At 40.9% G+C, this 17,300-nt stretch overlaps 1 protein-coding gene across 1 annotated transcript; it reads right to left on the reverse strand.

Moving 5' to 3' along the window:
• Positions 1–4,621: 4,621 nt before the first annotated feature.
• Positions 4,622–7,672, reverse strand: LOC147608590 (amino acid permease 3-like). The gene is made up of 7 exons (XM_086788954.1): positions 7,174–7,672; positions 6,837–7,076; positions 6,649–6,742; positions 6,329–6,546; positions 5,948–6,090; positions 5,619–5,846; positions 4,622–5,415 (listed from the first exon to the last, which is right to left on the reverse strand). The coding sequence occupies exons 1-7, from the start codon at positions 7,310–7,312 to the stop codon at positions 4,987–4,989; spliced, it is 1,491 nt and encodes a 496-aa protein (XP_086645080.1). The 5' UTR covers positions 7,313–7,672; the 3' UTR covers positions 4,622–4,986.
• Between the last annotated feature and the right edge of the window lie 9,628 nt (positions 7,673–17,300).

The following is a 17,300-nucleotide window of genomic DNA, read 5'->3' on the forward strand; positions in this document are numbered from 1 at the left end:
ATTTTGTGGCTTTATCATCCAACTTCCTCCTCAACTCTTTGGGTATGTGTGCATATGCAAGACACCCAAAAGTACGAAAATGTGATACCGAAGGCTTGCGGCCATGCCAAGCATCAAAAGGAGTAATGGAAATGGGACATCGATTCAAAATATGACAAGCACACATAACAGCTTCCACCCAAAAGATATGTGGTAGCTTCTTTGTCTTTAACATACATCTGGCCATCTCCATGAGTGACCGATTCTTCCTTTCTACAACCCCATTCTGCTATGGAGTGTAAGGAGTAGTATACTGATGTTTGATACCTCTACTCTCAAGAAAGGATTTCAACATGTGTGACATATATTCCCCCCCTCGGTCAGAACAGAGAGTCTTAACCTTGCATCCTGACTCTGTTTCAGCAAGTGCTACAAAGGCCAAAAATGCATCATATACCTGTGATTTCTGTGTCAACGGATAGACCCAGCATATACGAGAGAAGTCATCAATAAATGTAGCAAAATAGAAGCAACCTCCTAATGACTTTGTCTGCGTGGGACCACAAAGATCACTGTGTATAAGCTGCAACTTTGCAGTTGCTCGTAGAGCCTGATCACGTGGAAAGGAAAACCGATGCATTTTTTCCAAAATACATCCTTCACATATGTGATCTGGAGGCTTCTCCATAAGAGGTAGGTCTGTCAACATGTTATGTCGCTGTATAAGCATAAGACTACCAAAATTTACATGCCCCATGCGAGCATGCCATAACTCCGCATCAACCATAGCTGGAGTAAGAGTGAATGCATTATAAGCAGACTGATCCACTGGCTGAAATGCATCCAACTGATAGAGTCCATGACATAATGTACCAGTAAGCATCAAGGTCAAGGCATTAGCTTTGTCTCTGACCATGCATTTGTCATCATCAAAGTTGACTTGCATACCACACTGTGCTAAAGAAGAAATGGACAACAGATTCTTCTTTATCCCTGGTACATATAAGGTATCTGTAAGGCGAAGAATAGAGCCATCAATGGCTGTGAGCTGAATCTCCCTAATGCCACGAACTGGATATGAAGCATTATTGGCACACTGAACAGTTTTGCCAATAGGGGCAGGGCATACATTACAAAACAAATCCCTACGAGATGTGATATGCTTTGAAGCACCACTATCAAAATACCAAGTACATGCATGCTCAGTCACACTGAGTGCCTGTGAAGACCAAGAGGCATCATAATTGCATGTGTAGAAATAGTAATCCCTGTCTTCAACAAAAGAAGCAGTCTCCGGAGGAGCTTTAGAGGCATCGTTTACAGACATGCCAGATTCCTTCGCCTTCTCTTTGGCAATCCTCTTCCTACACTCTGTGATGTAGTGACCTGGCTTCTTACAGTAATGGCATTTGCCCTTCTTCTTGGGCTGTCCATCACCTTTCTTGGTATCCTGAGATGAACCACCATCACCTGAATTCTGATTTGAACTCTTTGGCTGAACCTTGCCTTTCCCTTTTTGACCTGTCGTAAATGCTTGTTCAGCACTTGTGTTCATGTTCATGTTCTTCCTGATTTGCTCTTCTTGTAACAAGAGAGCAACAAGTTCCTGATATTTTAGAGGCTCAATAGCATTCCTCATGCTGAGGTTCAAAGAGGTATGAAAAGCCAAGTAGGATCTTGGCAAAGAGTTTAAGATGGTGGATACAAGCTGTGTCTCAGGAATAATCTCATCCACATTGATGAGTTGCTCTCTCAAATCCTGCAGCTTGTTCAAGTGGCTAGACATATCATCTCCTTCATGCATCTTCTGATTTTCCAGCTCTCTTTTCAAAAATGAGATCTGTGCCTTATTATGAGCAGCATACAACTGCTCCAAAGTCACCCATGCATTCCGTGAAGAGCCAGCTGAACGAATATGAGGTATAATAGACCTCTGTACTGACTTCTGAGCATTTGTTCTTTGAACAGGCAGAGGTTGACCTGGTGCTTGTGCCTGTTGTCCTCTTCCACGAGCACCCCCTTGGGGAGGAGTCTCTGGAGCCAATGGACCTGGACGTGGTTCATCACCACTAACAAATCCCAAAGACCTTTTGCCACGAGCACATTTCTCAGCATAAAACTCCACAAGGAGTAATTCATGCCATCCAACTTGTCTTCCTTAGACAAGTACGTGAACACATCACTCTGCTGTTGATTTGCCATTATGCCAGTGCACAATGGTGCACAATGTTGTACCTGTGTATCAAAAAAACCCAATAGCAACAACGCAGAAAGCAACTGTACTCCACTGAATACAGCTTACCCAAATATGCTTGCACTCTCAATCCTCTGAATGTGCAACACAATGCACCACTGACTAAGTAGAGCAATAAAAATGGCTCACAGTGTGCCAAAATGCCCAAAAAATTGCCCCAAAATTTCTGCACCCAAAACCTTGCAAAAGACCTGTAGAGATTTCTTTGCAAGAAAACCTCCTTGTATCTGCCAGAGAATTTTCACAGAGAAAATGCCCAAATTTCAAAACATGTAAGGCTTACCAAAATGTGATTTTGCAGGATACTGTACGGAGGAGAAGCGACTGTACGAGGCTGCAGGTACTAATCGACTGCTGTACGGAAATAGTCGGCAGGTACTGTACGGAAACAGCTGTCGACAGGTTTGCTGCAGGTATGCGCAGCAGGTGCTGCTGGTTGCTTGCAGGTACTGTACGGAGCTGCAGGTATTGGGCGTGCAGCTGACGGCGAGTGTACGGACAGCTGCAAGGTACGGAACAAAACAGGCGAAGAGCCTGTACGTACAGGGCAGCTGATGGCGAACTAGTACGGGCAGTGTATAGCCTGTACGGACAGCTGGTGGCGCACGGGCAGTTGCAGGTGAACCAGTACGGGCAATGTAGAGCCTGTACGGACAGCTGGTGGCGCACGGGCAGTTGCAGGCGATCCAGTACGGGCAGTTGATGGCGACTGACTGAGTGGCTGCAGCTGAACTGAAAACAGGCGAACTAATGGCTATGGCCTGTACGGACAGCTAGGCTAACTTGCTCTGATACCAAATGAAGGGTTTGAACTGTTAGGGTTAGGGTTTGGAAGGTACTTCAACAGGAGGCGTGAGAGTGAGACAGAGGAACACGACAGCTCATGTATTGATTGTGATAAAGTGAAGTACAATAGCCACATAAAAGGATGTGACCTAGTAGTGTGTTCACATGGTCCGGCCATAAATAGTGCCAGGTGGACCAAATTTCTTATAAACCTTTATAAGTGAAACTAAGCTAAAACTGGGGGAAAAAACCTCCACTAACTGAAGTAAAAAGTGCCCTAGTAACCTACTGATGATCACTAGCACTCCTTTGGGTGCATACACAGCATAAAACCCAACAGTTACCACAGCTCTCTCAGAAGTGACCCCTTTCTCAAATTGACTTTTGAGGTGACGGTCTTCCTCAACCAGGACTCCATTCATATCATCATACGACGTCTCTCGAGCTATCCTCAGAAATATTAGAATTTCTGAAAATTCGGAGATCTCTTCTATACTGGATAGACACACAACCTTCTTATCATCTTTGTCCATTGTAACTCCCAAGCGAGTGGAGGCCATGGCGTCCTCCGAAGGGGAATGCCATAGGGCAGTGAATAAACTGCTGATAAGATTAACCTATCCAAGGCAAAGGTGGAAACAGGGAGAAAACCATAAAGAAAGAGGTGGGGTGAGAGGAAGGCTGAGGCTTAGAAGGGAGAACACAGGGTTGCCCAGAAAGGAGATGATTGGGTGGTAAGAAAAACTGGGAGGTGAGGAGGCAAAAGAGGTGGAGGTGGAAGGAGGATGGGCTGTGAGGAATAAGGTATGCTTGGCACGACTGGAAGGTGGAGCGGGAGACGAACGAGGAGGCAGAGGCAGGCTGGCTGAGGGGAGGGCTTTTCCCACGCCTGGAAATGGCGGAATGCAGAGGTGGAGGCTTCTGAGTACAAGGGTTGGGAAGGAGGCAGATGAGGAGGGGCAGCAGAGGTAAGCAGGGCCGGGGGGAGGGAGCTGGGCCCAGGAGGAGCTGCACACAAGGGTTTGGGGGGGGCACTAGGGGAGGCGCGAGCAGAGGGGGAGCTCCACCTCTCAGATGGAGTGGTTTGTGCTAGTCCCTTATCTTGTTTTTCTGATCTAGTCTATTTGGAGAAGCAAACACTTGAAATCCCTATCTTGGATGACACAGAAGTGATCCTTGAAGCACACCCATTTATATTAAACATTTGCCAGGCCTTCAAGAAATCAAATACGTTGGAATACTCCTTTTTCAAAGAAACAGTATTTTCACAGGATTTACCAGACGAAATACCGACCGTCTCTTGTTTATTTCATTTCTAATTATGTTCCCCTTTGCCAATGAAAGCATCCAACCTGTGAGGGAACAAGTTTTCTGAAATTGAGAACAAATTTCTTACAACCATTGGTGGTCCATAAGAAATGGTAAAGATGGAGTATCAATTGTTTTTCTTGATCACACAGGTTGAATGGAGGCGCTAGGGCCTGTTTTTTTTTTAAAGTTAAATTTTTTGCCTTAAATATTGCGTTTTCTATACAAATACCATCTTTACATGTCTTTCAAAAAGATTGCACAAGTTGAATGAAGGCAGTAGGGATCTGCTGATGGCTGGAACGATTTTCTCTTTGGAAAATTTATTTATTTTGGCTCAAACTGCTACGAGCAAAAGCACCCTAGTGTGATCTACTTCATATGTTTTGATATACCAAGTTGGTTCTTGCACTTGGCATGGAAATACTGCTTCCTTTGTGTCTTGAGACATCCTTTTGACCATCTGTATATGAGATGGTGATGTTTATGATAAATATCATTGTAAATGTCTTTTCCTTTTTCTATGGGATTGTTAAATACATGATCATTACTGCCCATGCTATAATGTTGTTTTGGTTCATTGTGTTTTGTGATATGATTTATAATTCTCAAATTGCATGTGTCATTTGCAGTCCGGTTCCATTAGTTGGTGGGAACTATTAAGAGTGTGTTTGGAAGGGCTTATACGTCTTAAGATCCTCTATTACACCTTGTATGGATCCGACAAGAGCTGCCAAGGATATTAATAGGCAGAAACAACTGAGGCCTTGAAGAATTGACCATTTGAGACTCCACCTTTGTGTCTTGGATTGAGCAATGTGGATCTCGATAGGGAAGTAAACTGTGAGAGGCCAGAATGCCAAGGCACCCAATACTCCTAGTATGTCATTGAAGAAAGGAAGGAGCATGGAGGCCAGAGTGGTGAAGATCACAAAGGTGGTCCTCCACACTAGCCTAAAGAAGTTGAGATGATATGCAGGTCCATGAAATGGGAGAGTTATCGTGTAGTGTTTGTGGACTACCTGGCTTTTAGGGAAAGAAAGTGATACCCATTCTTCAACAAATGCAAAGAGTGGTTGGCAGAAGACCTGCAAAATAAGTTGAGGTCAGGACACAATAGTTAGAGTATCTTAAGTCTTGAAGTCTAAATCATGAAATATACATGTAAAAACGAGATTTTTTTTGCTTTGGGTAGAAAGAATGCAATGTTAGCACTAAGAAAACAGAGTTAATATACAAGACCGTGACATGTAAGGGAGATAGTAGATCTTAAAGGAGCAAGGATTAAGACCTGGAATGCTCCCGCAAGGTGTACAGCCACGCATGCATTTGCAATGTCAACCAGCCAGTAAGGCTCGTAGTATCCAAAGCCGGTGAGGAGGTTGCCAGGAGCATTGTCTCCAAAGACAGCATAACCAATGCAGCCACACAACATATAAAAGATGGTGGTTGTGGTGACCCCCACCATGTTGGCCTTCTTCATAGTTTGACTTTCAGAAGGCGGCGATTTGATCGTATCCTATAATTCAGGAGGTCTCATTCAACCACGATAATATTGATCCGATTATATATGGTAGCGCAGGTGAAGAAATATCTGCTGCAATTGTGTAAAAGAAATACCTGGATCTCAATTAGGATCATGGAGTAAGAGTAGGCAAAAGCAATGTTTCCGAGGGCTTGGAAGATAGGCCATATGTTGTCAAGTTGAGGGTTATCACCAGTATAAAGCAAGCCACCCAATGTGCCATGTAAATGACCACCCTCTGCCCATGAGATCATTAATCATGATGAGATTATTTTGCACTGTCTTGCTTCTCTTAAGACAAAGAAAGAAAGACCCAAGAGTCTATGAGACCAAAGAAATTCCATGAGATAATTGATCCTTGAGAGAAACTGAAAATTTGAAAAAGAATTACCTATAAAATGAACACCTTTAAAAGAGTAGTACTGGTAGCATGTGGCTAACAGGGGAGAGAGAGAGAGAGAGAGAGAGAGAGAGACCTGCAGCTACTTTGCCTATACCGAGGCCCACCGTGATTGAAGAGTAAGAAAAGGACATCACAGCTGCAACTATGGACATCCACCAGAGCTTGCTGAAAGTAGGGATCTGGGATAGAACAACTTGTATTCCTCCAAACAGAAGCATGTAAGGGTAGGTTGAAGTGTAACATGGTGCCTGGTGGCCATGTACGTGGAAACAATCGGACCTTGCAATGGCACTGTTTATATAAATAGAGAGATAAGAGCAGTTGAATTAGTTACACCATGAGTGGCAAGATATTGTGGCACATGGATGGAGGGAGGGTGAGTATTATGCTTACACCATGCTGATGGAGGCCGTGATTGTGTAGCCAATTGCAGTGCCCACAAAGTTCGTGTACTGTACGATGGCACAAAACTTAGTGTGCGCGTGTCCTGCACATAAAGATACCTTCTCATGGTAGAGCAATTGATGCCAAGATGCAGCAGGGCAAGTTCTAGTGTACTAAAGCTGGCTGGTTTATCCTACCCAAGTTGGAGCGAACGGCATCCATGTAAGTGTAGTTGCGCTTGTTGGCAAGTATGCCGCCTGTGGATGATCTGTAGCAGTCTGCGAGCAGCAGTGAGGTGAAGTAGGTGATGAGCGCGAATGCCAGGAGGGTGATGGGCCCGGCGACCCAGCCCAGCTTGGCCATACTCCATGCCAGCGATAACACGCCTGACCCGATCACCGCTGTCACGATGTGGGCAGATGCTGTCCAGAACGTCCCTGCAGCACCAAAAGAACTGTCATGCAAACTAGCTCTATGACGATAATATCTGAAATGGTGGGGTAAAAATGGGCTGTGCACACTGCACTTGGCTACCTGTTCGCTTAGGCCGCCCATCATCATCTAAATGGGCTTCATAGGATAAACTAGCTAAGGATGAGCGCCCCTCTTCAAGCTGGGCGTGAATGGAGGAGCTGGTTTTGTGATTATATTGTGCTTGCAAAAAAGGATCCATCTGCCGTTGTGTGACACTGCCCTGTTGGCCCCTATGGGGATGCAGCAGCAGTGTGATGTGATCAGAAGCGTGGAGATGGTGAATCTGTAGCTTGCGCCTAACGGTACAGGTGATGATGGAAGCGTGCTTGAGTTTACTTATTATTAACTGTGTGTGTGTGTGTGTCTGTGTGTCTGTGTGTTTTGTTTCGAGTGCAGTAAGGATGGACGTTAAATAGCCGTGAAGGTAGGCAGGCTGGCGGCAGGTCGAGTGGTAGTAGAAGGAAGTACCAGGACCAGTGTTTTGAGTGCGCTGGCGTGCTGAACGTGCAGGAATTGGGAAAGTAGAGTTTTTCTTCGAAGGACTGTGCAGCTCTGATTGTTTGCAGGACCCAGCTGGTATGTTGCGCGGCGTTGTCTGTGTGTCGGAGAGAGAGTGGTTGATGAATTCCCCCAACAATAATAATGCTCATTAATAATATATTTATCGATACATCATATCTGATGTCCCGCACAACGTTCAATGAATATATATATCACTCATTAGTGTTTAATGTTGCCTTTATTGTTGATTGGTATGTTAACACACTCTTTAAAGTTTTTGCCCCCAACGAGTTAAATTACGTCCAAGGCTCATTCACTGAGATTCAATGCATCATCATGTCGACCACTTTTAGGTGGCAACACATGTATGTACCCGAGGAATGTTTGGGTGAATCGATCCCCCAAAAGATTCCTAGATCATGCCTTAATCCCCAATGATCCAAATTATCCCCAACAATCCCGAATAATCCCCAACAAGACTGACCTTGTTTGGTTTCAATCGTTCTATGTTCAGTTACTAAAACGGCTTCCTTGTCTTGCTCTTCCTGGGCTTAGAACCCCACTTATATATATCTATCTATACAGGATTAACCACAACCCCACCTCCCTCCACGTGGGCAAAGGAGGTGGGACTATTTCAAAATAACCACTCCTCTTGCAAGCAAGAGTGAGGAGGAGCCAAATCTCACATCTTCCAATGCAATTTTGAATTTGAATCTAAGAAGATCTCATCTCACATCTTTCAATGAAATCTTTGTATACATGCTTACATACCTATAGATACACACACTTATATATATTATGTATGTATGTGTATCTATAGGTATGTAAGCATGTATATATAAATAGTATGCATGTGCATATGTGTGTGTGTGTGAGAGAGAGAGAGAGAGAGAGAGAGAGAGATTACATGTAAGATGCATTCATTTGAGAGTGAGCACACCTCACCACTCATCCCTACCATTAGAATTTAATTTAAAATTTAATTAATTAAAATTATATATATGTGTAAATCTATTTAAGTGTGAGAGAGAGAGAGAGAGAGAGAGAGAGAGAGAGAGAGAGTTTCTATGTGAGAGAGTGTGCGTGACGAGAGAGAGAGAGAGAGAGTGTGTGTGTGCATGAGAGAGAGAGAGAGAGACTGAGAATTTCTATGTAGGAGATAGTTTGTGTGGGAGGAGATAGTGTGTGTTTTCATTAGTGTATGTGGTGTGTACATGTGTGTGTGTGCGTGAGAGAGAGAGAGAGAGAGAGAGAGACGACAGATAATACGACAGATAATTTCTACGTAAGAGATAGTTTGTGTGGGAAGAGAGAGTGTGTATTTAGATTAGTGTATGTGCGGTGTGTACATGTGTGTGTGTGTGTGAGAGAGAGAGAGAGAGAGAGAGAGAGAGAGTATATGCATGCATGTGCGTACATCTGCATCTATGTGTAGAATGTGCGAGAGAGAGAGAGAGAGAGTGAGATGGGGCAGACCTGGAGAGAGAGAGAGAGAGAGAGAGATGTAATGAGGGAGGGTGAAAAGAGAGAGAAAGAGAGTGAGAGATAGAGAATAAAAAGTATCTTTTAATAAAATATAAATTAAATAGAAAACATATATGTATATGTGTATACATGTGTGTTTTTATTTACATTTATATATATATATATATATATATATATGTATACATATGTATACATATATATATGTATACATATGTATATGTATACATATGTATACATATATACATGTATACATATGTATACATATATACATGTATACATATGTATACATATATACATATGTATACATATATATATATATATATATATATATATATATATATATATATATATATATGTTTGTGTGTGTGTGTGTGTGTTTAGATGTGTGTATGATATATCTATCTATATATTTAAAAGTGACCACAACTTATCACCCATCTCCGCACATTAAAATTTAATCAAAATTAATTGAATTATGTCGATGTTTGTATTTATATTTTTAAATACATGTATATATGTATAAGTGTCTATGTATAGGTTTATGTATCTAAAACATAATATTGTATATACTATATATTTACATATGTGTGTGAGAGAGAGAGAGAGAGAGAGAGAGAGAGAGAGAGAGAGATCCCCCTCTATATGTCCCTCTCCATCTTTTTTTTAAGGTTATTGTTTTTAGGTCATTGTGTTCATGTGTGTGAGTGCTTCCATGCTACCCACCAATGATGGAGGTAGAGAGGGGGTCGCGAACCCGGAGTCTACTCGATAGGATGAGAGACCTCACCAACTCGCATATATATATTTATATATACAAACACACACGCATATTATAAATGTAAATATTCATAATAATTATATTAAATATTTACACTAAATATTAATATTAATATTAATATATATTTTTATATTTGTGTGTATATATCATAATTATAACAAAAGTGAATTTTAAAATTTACGTTAAATATATGATATATGTGTGTATGCACGTGTGTACACACACACATATAGCGCAATGGAAGTACAATTTATATATAAATATATAAATATCTATATATATTTGAGTGCATGCACACACATAAACACGTGTATGCACGTGTGCACCCACACACACATATATAGTGCAATGGAAGTATAATTTATATATAAATATATAAATATATAAATATCTATATATATTCGAGTGCATGCACACACATAAACACGTGTATGCACACAGCATACACACGGATGTACACACACATGCATGCATACACACTTTCTACACACAAAAGACAAAGATTCGCATGCACACACTCACATGCGCGCACACACACACACACACACATACACATGCACATGCACATGCACACATGGATAGCCATACACAGCGCTCACGTGTAGTCAACACACTCACATATACGTGCACACAGGATTTTGACACACATTTGTGCGTACGCATATAGTCAACAAACTCACACGCATGTGCACACAAACAACTGACTTTAGTGGCTTTCTTCTTTGTATTTTGCTTGTCTACTTTTGGGTGCACCTACTGAGTGCTAGGGTTCCATTAAAAGCACATACTGGTGGACCCACACATGAGCTGGTGGACCCATTAAAAGCCCTAGCATGAGGGTTGAGACTCGAGGGGTAGGTTGCCCTATCCGCATCATCTTGTTGACCGACAAGATGCTATGGCTTTCTCATGAAGCAACCAAGGGATTGATGGTTTCATTTAGTCCTTCGCTGGTGAGTTATAAGCGAGGTTCCAACCAAGGGATTGATGGTTTCATTTAGTCCTTCGCTGGTGAGTAATAAGCGAGGTTCAAGACAATCGACAGTTTTTGAGGTAGATAAGGTGGTTTGGTTTATTTTGATATCCACCTCTCATCTTCATTGTTGGACTCTATCATCATTGTTTGTCAACTTTTTTCTTGTTTTTTGTGAATTTTTTAATGCTAGAAATACATGTATAATACATATAAACATAGTTTCATATATATATATATATATATATATATAATGTGATATTTCTATTTTTGTAACTATTATTAAGTAAGCATCTATTTTTTAATGCTAGAAATACATGTATAATACATATGAATATAGTTTCATTTATATATATATATATAATGTGATATTTCTATTTTTGTAACTATTATTAAGTAAGCATCTATTTTTGTAACCATTATTAAGTAAGTATATATTTCTTTCTTCTTTTATTAGGTAGTGATGGAGCACACAAGTGGAAGCTCTAGACTTGGTAGACCTAGAAAGGATTCCAAGAAAAATTCTATAGCCGATGTCTTTGTCTGAGAATCAAAGTGATGATGAAGCTCGGTCCAAGAGAGAAGAAGAAGAGAGAGTTTGAGAGAATCTTTAAACCAAAGTGGAAGATTGCATTTAAATGGGCCTACCTAATCTTAGGGGGAAGGATGGTAGAGCGAGGATAAAATGTAAATGGTGTACACATTTTAGCTTCAACAATGTTTTTGCAAAGAAGGAGCCTCTACCATACAGAAACTAGCTTTAGCAAAGCATTAGGATTCAGAGGCACATAAGCGAGCTGCACAAAGGTGGAAAATGAAAGAAGAGCCAAATACCTTGCCTATTCAGAAACATGCTAAACTTATGGTCAATGTGGAAAAGCATAGAATCATAAGTGTAATGCTAGTTATGTATTTTGTGGCAATTAAGGATATGCCATTGGAGTCATTCAAGCAACAGTGTGATTTTCTACGATACATGAATACACCAAGCATGCTTATGAGTAATGAATAGTCCGCTTATACCAGTCGCACTTCGAGGGTTGAGTTTCTTACTATAGCAAAGAAGATGTATTTCTTTGTTTTAAAGAGTGAGATATTGAAGAGCCCTTTCTTCTCTATCTTAATTAATGATAGCCCTCTGCAGCTTCCACTCTTTCTCCCTAGCAATTCTCAAGGCTTCTTCAAAAGTTCCTTTCTCCCTCGGATCTGCATGAAGGGATTGGATAAAGATGTCGTTCTTGAGAAGAACAGGTGGGTGCTCTGTTCTCACGGAAGTGTCCCATCTTCCCCACCACAGGTCTTCAAAATGATCCACAAATCTATCAAAAACATCAAATAAATTATGCTTTAAATTTTGAATTTCTTACCATAAAGCATCCAAGGATTCAATTTGTTTGTAATGCTGCATGAAAGCCAGTTTAATGTCCTCATATGTCTGACCCTATTTTGGTTGGGCTCTCCATGTCTACACAACCACCTTTTAGAATCTCCTTTTAGCAGCATAGTCAACAAAGTCAACTTATCTTCATCCCTCTCCTTACCAAAGGTAAAGGCTGTCAATTCTATCCCTGCCACTCCTCTGGATCTTTACCAGCATGACCATGGAGCACAGGATAAGCCATCATGGGCAGCCATCTCCACTACTGAAAACTTTCTGATGTACAAACAGACTGAAGGGTGCTTTCAAAGCCCTCCTCAACGGGGGGCACCAAAACAATGATGTGTCGGGGGAGTCTACCTTTATAGCTCGTCCGAACACACCATCGTGTGAGGAGGATACTAGCAACCACAACAATAGCAAGAACACCAATCTAAAGTACCAATCCACTCAACTGATGTTCCATGTCCTTTAGTTGACACAGTCAGACATGTGAACACTCTCTAAACCCCTCAAACTGATTCAGTTGACTCCTCTAGCTGTCCTCCCAAGTCAGTCCTGACCTCCCACAGCTCTGATCTTCACTCTTAACCCTTCAACTGACCTTATTTGACCACCAACTGACCAAAAACACTCCTAGCTTACACCCAGCTATTCAACTTCTGATTGTAAATTGAATCGAATAGCTATTATTGACCCTAGTCAGATACATGTTCGCCTGACTCCTAGAATGTCCCCCAACGTCAGCAAACTTTAAATACTTGCCTTAGAAGTTCACTGAACCAGTCAGATACATGTCCACCTGACTCCCAGAATGTCCCCTAACATCAGCAAACTTCAAACACTTGCCTGAGAACTTCACTGAACCTGTCAGCACTCCTTTGCTGACTCCTTACTGATTCAGGTCTGACCTAGCTGATTCAACTATATCATATATGACTTTGAACTCTTCACCCCAGTGTCCTCTGACACCACTATACTCCCAAAGACCACAGAACTCACTAAGGTCCAACACAACAAACCCAAGACTGACAACAACTGATGATTGCTTTCTGACTTTGGACCACCTTTAGTCTACAACTCAACCTAATTGATGATTGCTATCGCCGAAGATACCCACAAGTACGTTGGGGAAGATTTTGGAACAAGGAGTAAGAGTTGTTTTCTGAATTCAGGCATGGATCTGGTTGGTTGACCTTGCTGGTCCTCAACGGATGAGTCCATGGCTCTTTTATATAGATCCATTGGTTGATCTTGCTGATCTTCAACGGAGATTCCATTTTGATATGTGAATATATTGCTGGTTACTACGAGCTAGGAACTATCGAAAAGGCCCCTGAGTGAACAGGTGGTGAGCGTTCTGATTGCCAATGATGCCATAGGTACAACGATAAAGGAATGTTTGGAAATAAGGATTCAACTGGATAATTAAAGGATTATCATTTTATGCTGCTCCTCACAGCTGACCCTATCTGACACTGTCCGACCCTGCTCACTAAAAAACAAAGCTATCTGCTGACAGTCCTGATTCAACATAGTTCAGCTCTTCACCCACAATTGGTTGTTTTCAATAAACTCCATCAAAACAACACAAATAATACCAAAGCATAGAAATTCATCAATCCAACACAATTAGACCTTCTATGTATATATAAAATTGAGCCAATCTCAACAACCCTGAGATTTGGGGTTTCAACAAAGAGAAACAAACACCAGAAACCAGAGGGATTCTCCATAGTTATATCCCAGCTACCCTTCAAACATGTGTCTTCATATTCACATAAACTCCAAATAAGGCTGTAGCCACCTGTGTAGGTCTCCACCCACAAACACAGAAAGGGAAAGTTGAGCAAAGCACTGGACTAGTCCAAGTTCTAATAGAGTTGCATCCCAGAGATCTTAGGGTATCAACCTCCTACAAGATCCTCTATCACCCTTGCATCCTCTGCTTTGGACAAATCCACACTTCTTTACACCAGTTCTCGCCTCTTCACAAAAACAATCACTATCATTGCAACGACCTTCGATCTAAACAGACAAAACAACAAAACACAACAATACGTTTCCATACAGCTTTCTCACAAATCCCTAAGACAATCCTCTCTTCTCCTGGCTCTTTCGTCCTCTTCTCTCTCATCCAACTTGCTTGCTCCTATGCACTTCCTTGACTACTCTCCATTATCTACGCATATACAGAAGTTCCTCCTTCACTTAACTGGATTAACAAGAATTAGTTTTTTCTAATAAGGTGGCCATGCAACAACCCCTATTTTTCTAAGGTTCTGACTGTACCCTACGAATTATTTCAGTTCCTGGGCTGCTTTGGGTCAAAAAATCTATTGGGCTCAAAGGTTTTGACACAAAAAAACCCATCAATGTAGTCATCCATGTAGACTCAATTGATAATGCCCAATTTGGAGAATATGCCATCAATGGTGCAGGGTTTTGGCATACAATGTGTTAGTGTGTGTAAGGCATGTGAATAATCCTGAGGAGAATAAGATTTATTTATTTTTTTAAGGCGATGATCTGCACGAGATGATGGTGGCAAGATCGTGTTGTGTTGCCTGCTTCTCTCTTTGTCTCCTGTCAGCTCCTTTGCTACATTTGTTTGCTCTGTAGGTCGGCTATTCTTTGCTTTGCTATGTGCGAGATGCTTATCTACGAATGCCTTGATCAACTCAGTTTCTTCTGCTCACAATATGCCTAGTACAGAAGATGTTGTCGCCTATTATTTGTTTGTAGTTTTCTCCTCTTCTAAGCCTACATACTTGAGCCTGTTGAAAGTATGGATCAAGATCTCCTAATGACAAAACATCTACCTAATCAAGCCTAATCCTATACTAATTAAACATGATTAATTAAGCCTAATCTTATACTAATTAAACATGATTAATTTGATTAATCTAAGGTGGATGTAATCTAAGTTTACTCATGATGATAAGTATGTGCAATAGACTCAAGCACAATTAGGTTATAAGATTAAGACTTGTACTCATAAAGAGGCTTGAGATTTGTGCAAGTGATATAATTTCATTGCTTGAAATGGCACCTTTTTATATGAGGAGGTACACTCTTGGTCTTGTACAATATAATGTGGGATATATCCCTTTGCTCATGTGGCTGCATGCTATGCTTTGCACTTTCTTGGCTACTCATTCTCACTCCCTACCTCTTCCTTGTGCTCTTTGGCACCACATTTCTCAATACTTATTACATTCACTTATTGACATTTTTCGCGAAATGAATGTGCTGAATTAAAAATTTCAGAAGGAGAAAATTGAAATCACAAGATAGCAACATCTTTGGATGTTGTCATAGAGCTTTTCCAAAAAAGGTATCTACGACATCCTTTTGGTTATGGGTCTAAAAGTTTGAGAGAGCTTTTATCAAACTCAAAAAATGAAATGATTTATCATGTTGATGATGATGGAAAAGTCCATAGACATATCTTACACTACTCATGCCTAGGAAATAATGAAAGTGGCAAGACACGCCATGGATGCTTTGCTTTGGGAGTTAAGTTTGTGGAAAAAGTTATTGCATGGTTGACTGAGCATTTTATGGACTTGCCATTGTTTAATGCTACTAAGGTGTTTTCTCCTAAACATTATGATAGAGATGTAGAGATTTTAGAGATGATATAAATTGAAATTACTTAGATCGCATGTGCAAGAAGTTTGAAAGCATTGTGGATGCTAGTCAGTGTGAAAGAGAAATGGAGAATTTCTCTATAGTTGTCTACAAAGAGTTTCCAAGCTATGGCTTTTTTGAAGCTTGGGAGCAATACGGCAGGGAGGAGGGATTGAATCTTATTCTAATCTTTGAAAATTTTGGCAAATAATACTTGTGATTCCTGTTAGCGCAGCATGTGAGCGTGGTTTTTCAAAACAAAACATGATCAAGGATGATGAGAGGAGTTCTTTGACTCTTTCTACATTGGATAATCTCATGTTATTGTCTCTCTCAATTGATATTTGGGTTTCCATGAAAGCTCCCAGATCTCAAGAATTGGCAACATGAGTAATTTGTAGCCTTTTTAAGAATTTAGTAAACTTTGTTGGATGATTTCTACAAGAAGGCTTACAAGCCTAGTAGAATGGGATTGCCTTTCAAATTTAAGCACTTTTTGTTGAGCTTTCAAGCAAGATCTCTTTTTGTATTGTGTCAAATGTTTAGAGGGCTTGTTTAGTTTTTAAAGAAGTTGTTATGTATTAAATATTGATTCAAGAAGACTGGCTACAAAGGATGTGTTATAAACAAGAATTATTATAGAAGGCTAAGATATGTTATCTATTTTATTGTGAAGTACGATTGACAAAATTGGGCTGTGCCATTGAAGACCATTCAACCTTTGAGGCCTTCAAAATAAAGTCCAAGGTAGGGCTGCAGTTTTTAGGCCTGACACTCATATACATGTGCCCACACACACATATGTAAAGATGCACATGCACACACACTCACATCTACACACACACACACACATGCGTGCACATGCACAATCGACACACACACACACACACACACACACACACACACACACACACACACACACACACACACACACACACACACACACATGCACGCACAAAAAATCGACACACTGTGTAACACGCGAAAGCTCTGGGGGTCTTCTTTCGCCCTAAACACCACTGGAAACAATCTGATGCAAAACATAGACATGAAGAGAGAGTAGAGAGAGAGAGAGATGCTAGAAATTCAGTATATTAATATGGTACAAAAAGATACCTAATCTACAGTCCTAGGCTGCCTTCATACAAAAGGTGAACATCACTAAAATCTGGTCCTAAAGCTGTACCCTAAGGATCTAGCTCCTAAAGAGTTGAATGAATCTATCAATGAGCTCATGTGCCTTATATATAGTGTTCTTGAATCAAAGCTGAGCTGGCCGACTGGGCACTTTTTCCCATAAATAATAACGCCTGTAGCCGCCTTGCTCTCTAGTTCAGTCGACCACACCTGTATGCAGCCGACAGCCTCTTGCTTAATTCTGGTACAGCCGACATGCCTGTTGAAATATACAAGTGAATAGGGTGTGTGTGGGAACA

Source organism: Cibotium barometz, chromosome 53, assembly GCF_041138505.1.
Source record: "Cibotium barometz isolate CiBa-2024 chromosome 53, ASM4113850v1, whole genome shotgun sequence".
In the NCBI taxonomy this organism is placed as follows: domain Eukaryota; kingdom Viridiplantae; phylum Streptophyta; class Polypodiopsida; order Cyatheales; family Cibotiaceae; genus Cibotium; species Cibotium barometz.

Excerpts from the sequence above, each read along its gene's own strand:
- LOC147608590 (XM_086788954.1), bottom strand. The coding sequence starts at position 7,312 with ATGGATCCTTTTTTGCAAGCACAATATAATCACAAAACCAGCTCCTCC. Across the intron at positions 6,091-6,328 it reads TATAGGCAAAGTAGCTGCAG|AGGGTGGTCATTTACATGGC; the intron begins GTCTCTCTCTCT and ends TCTCATGGGCAG. Across the intron at positions 5,416-5,618 it reads ACCTTGCGGGAGCATTCCAG|GTCTTCTGCCAACCACTCTT; the intron begins GTCTTAATCCTT and ends CTTATTTTGCAG.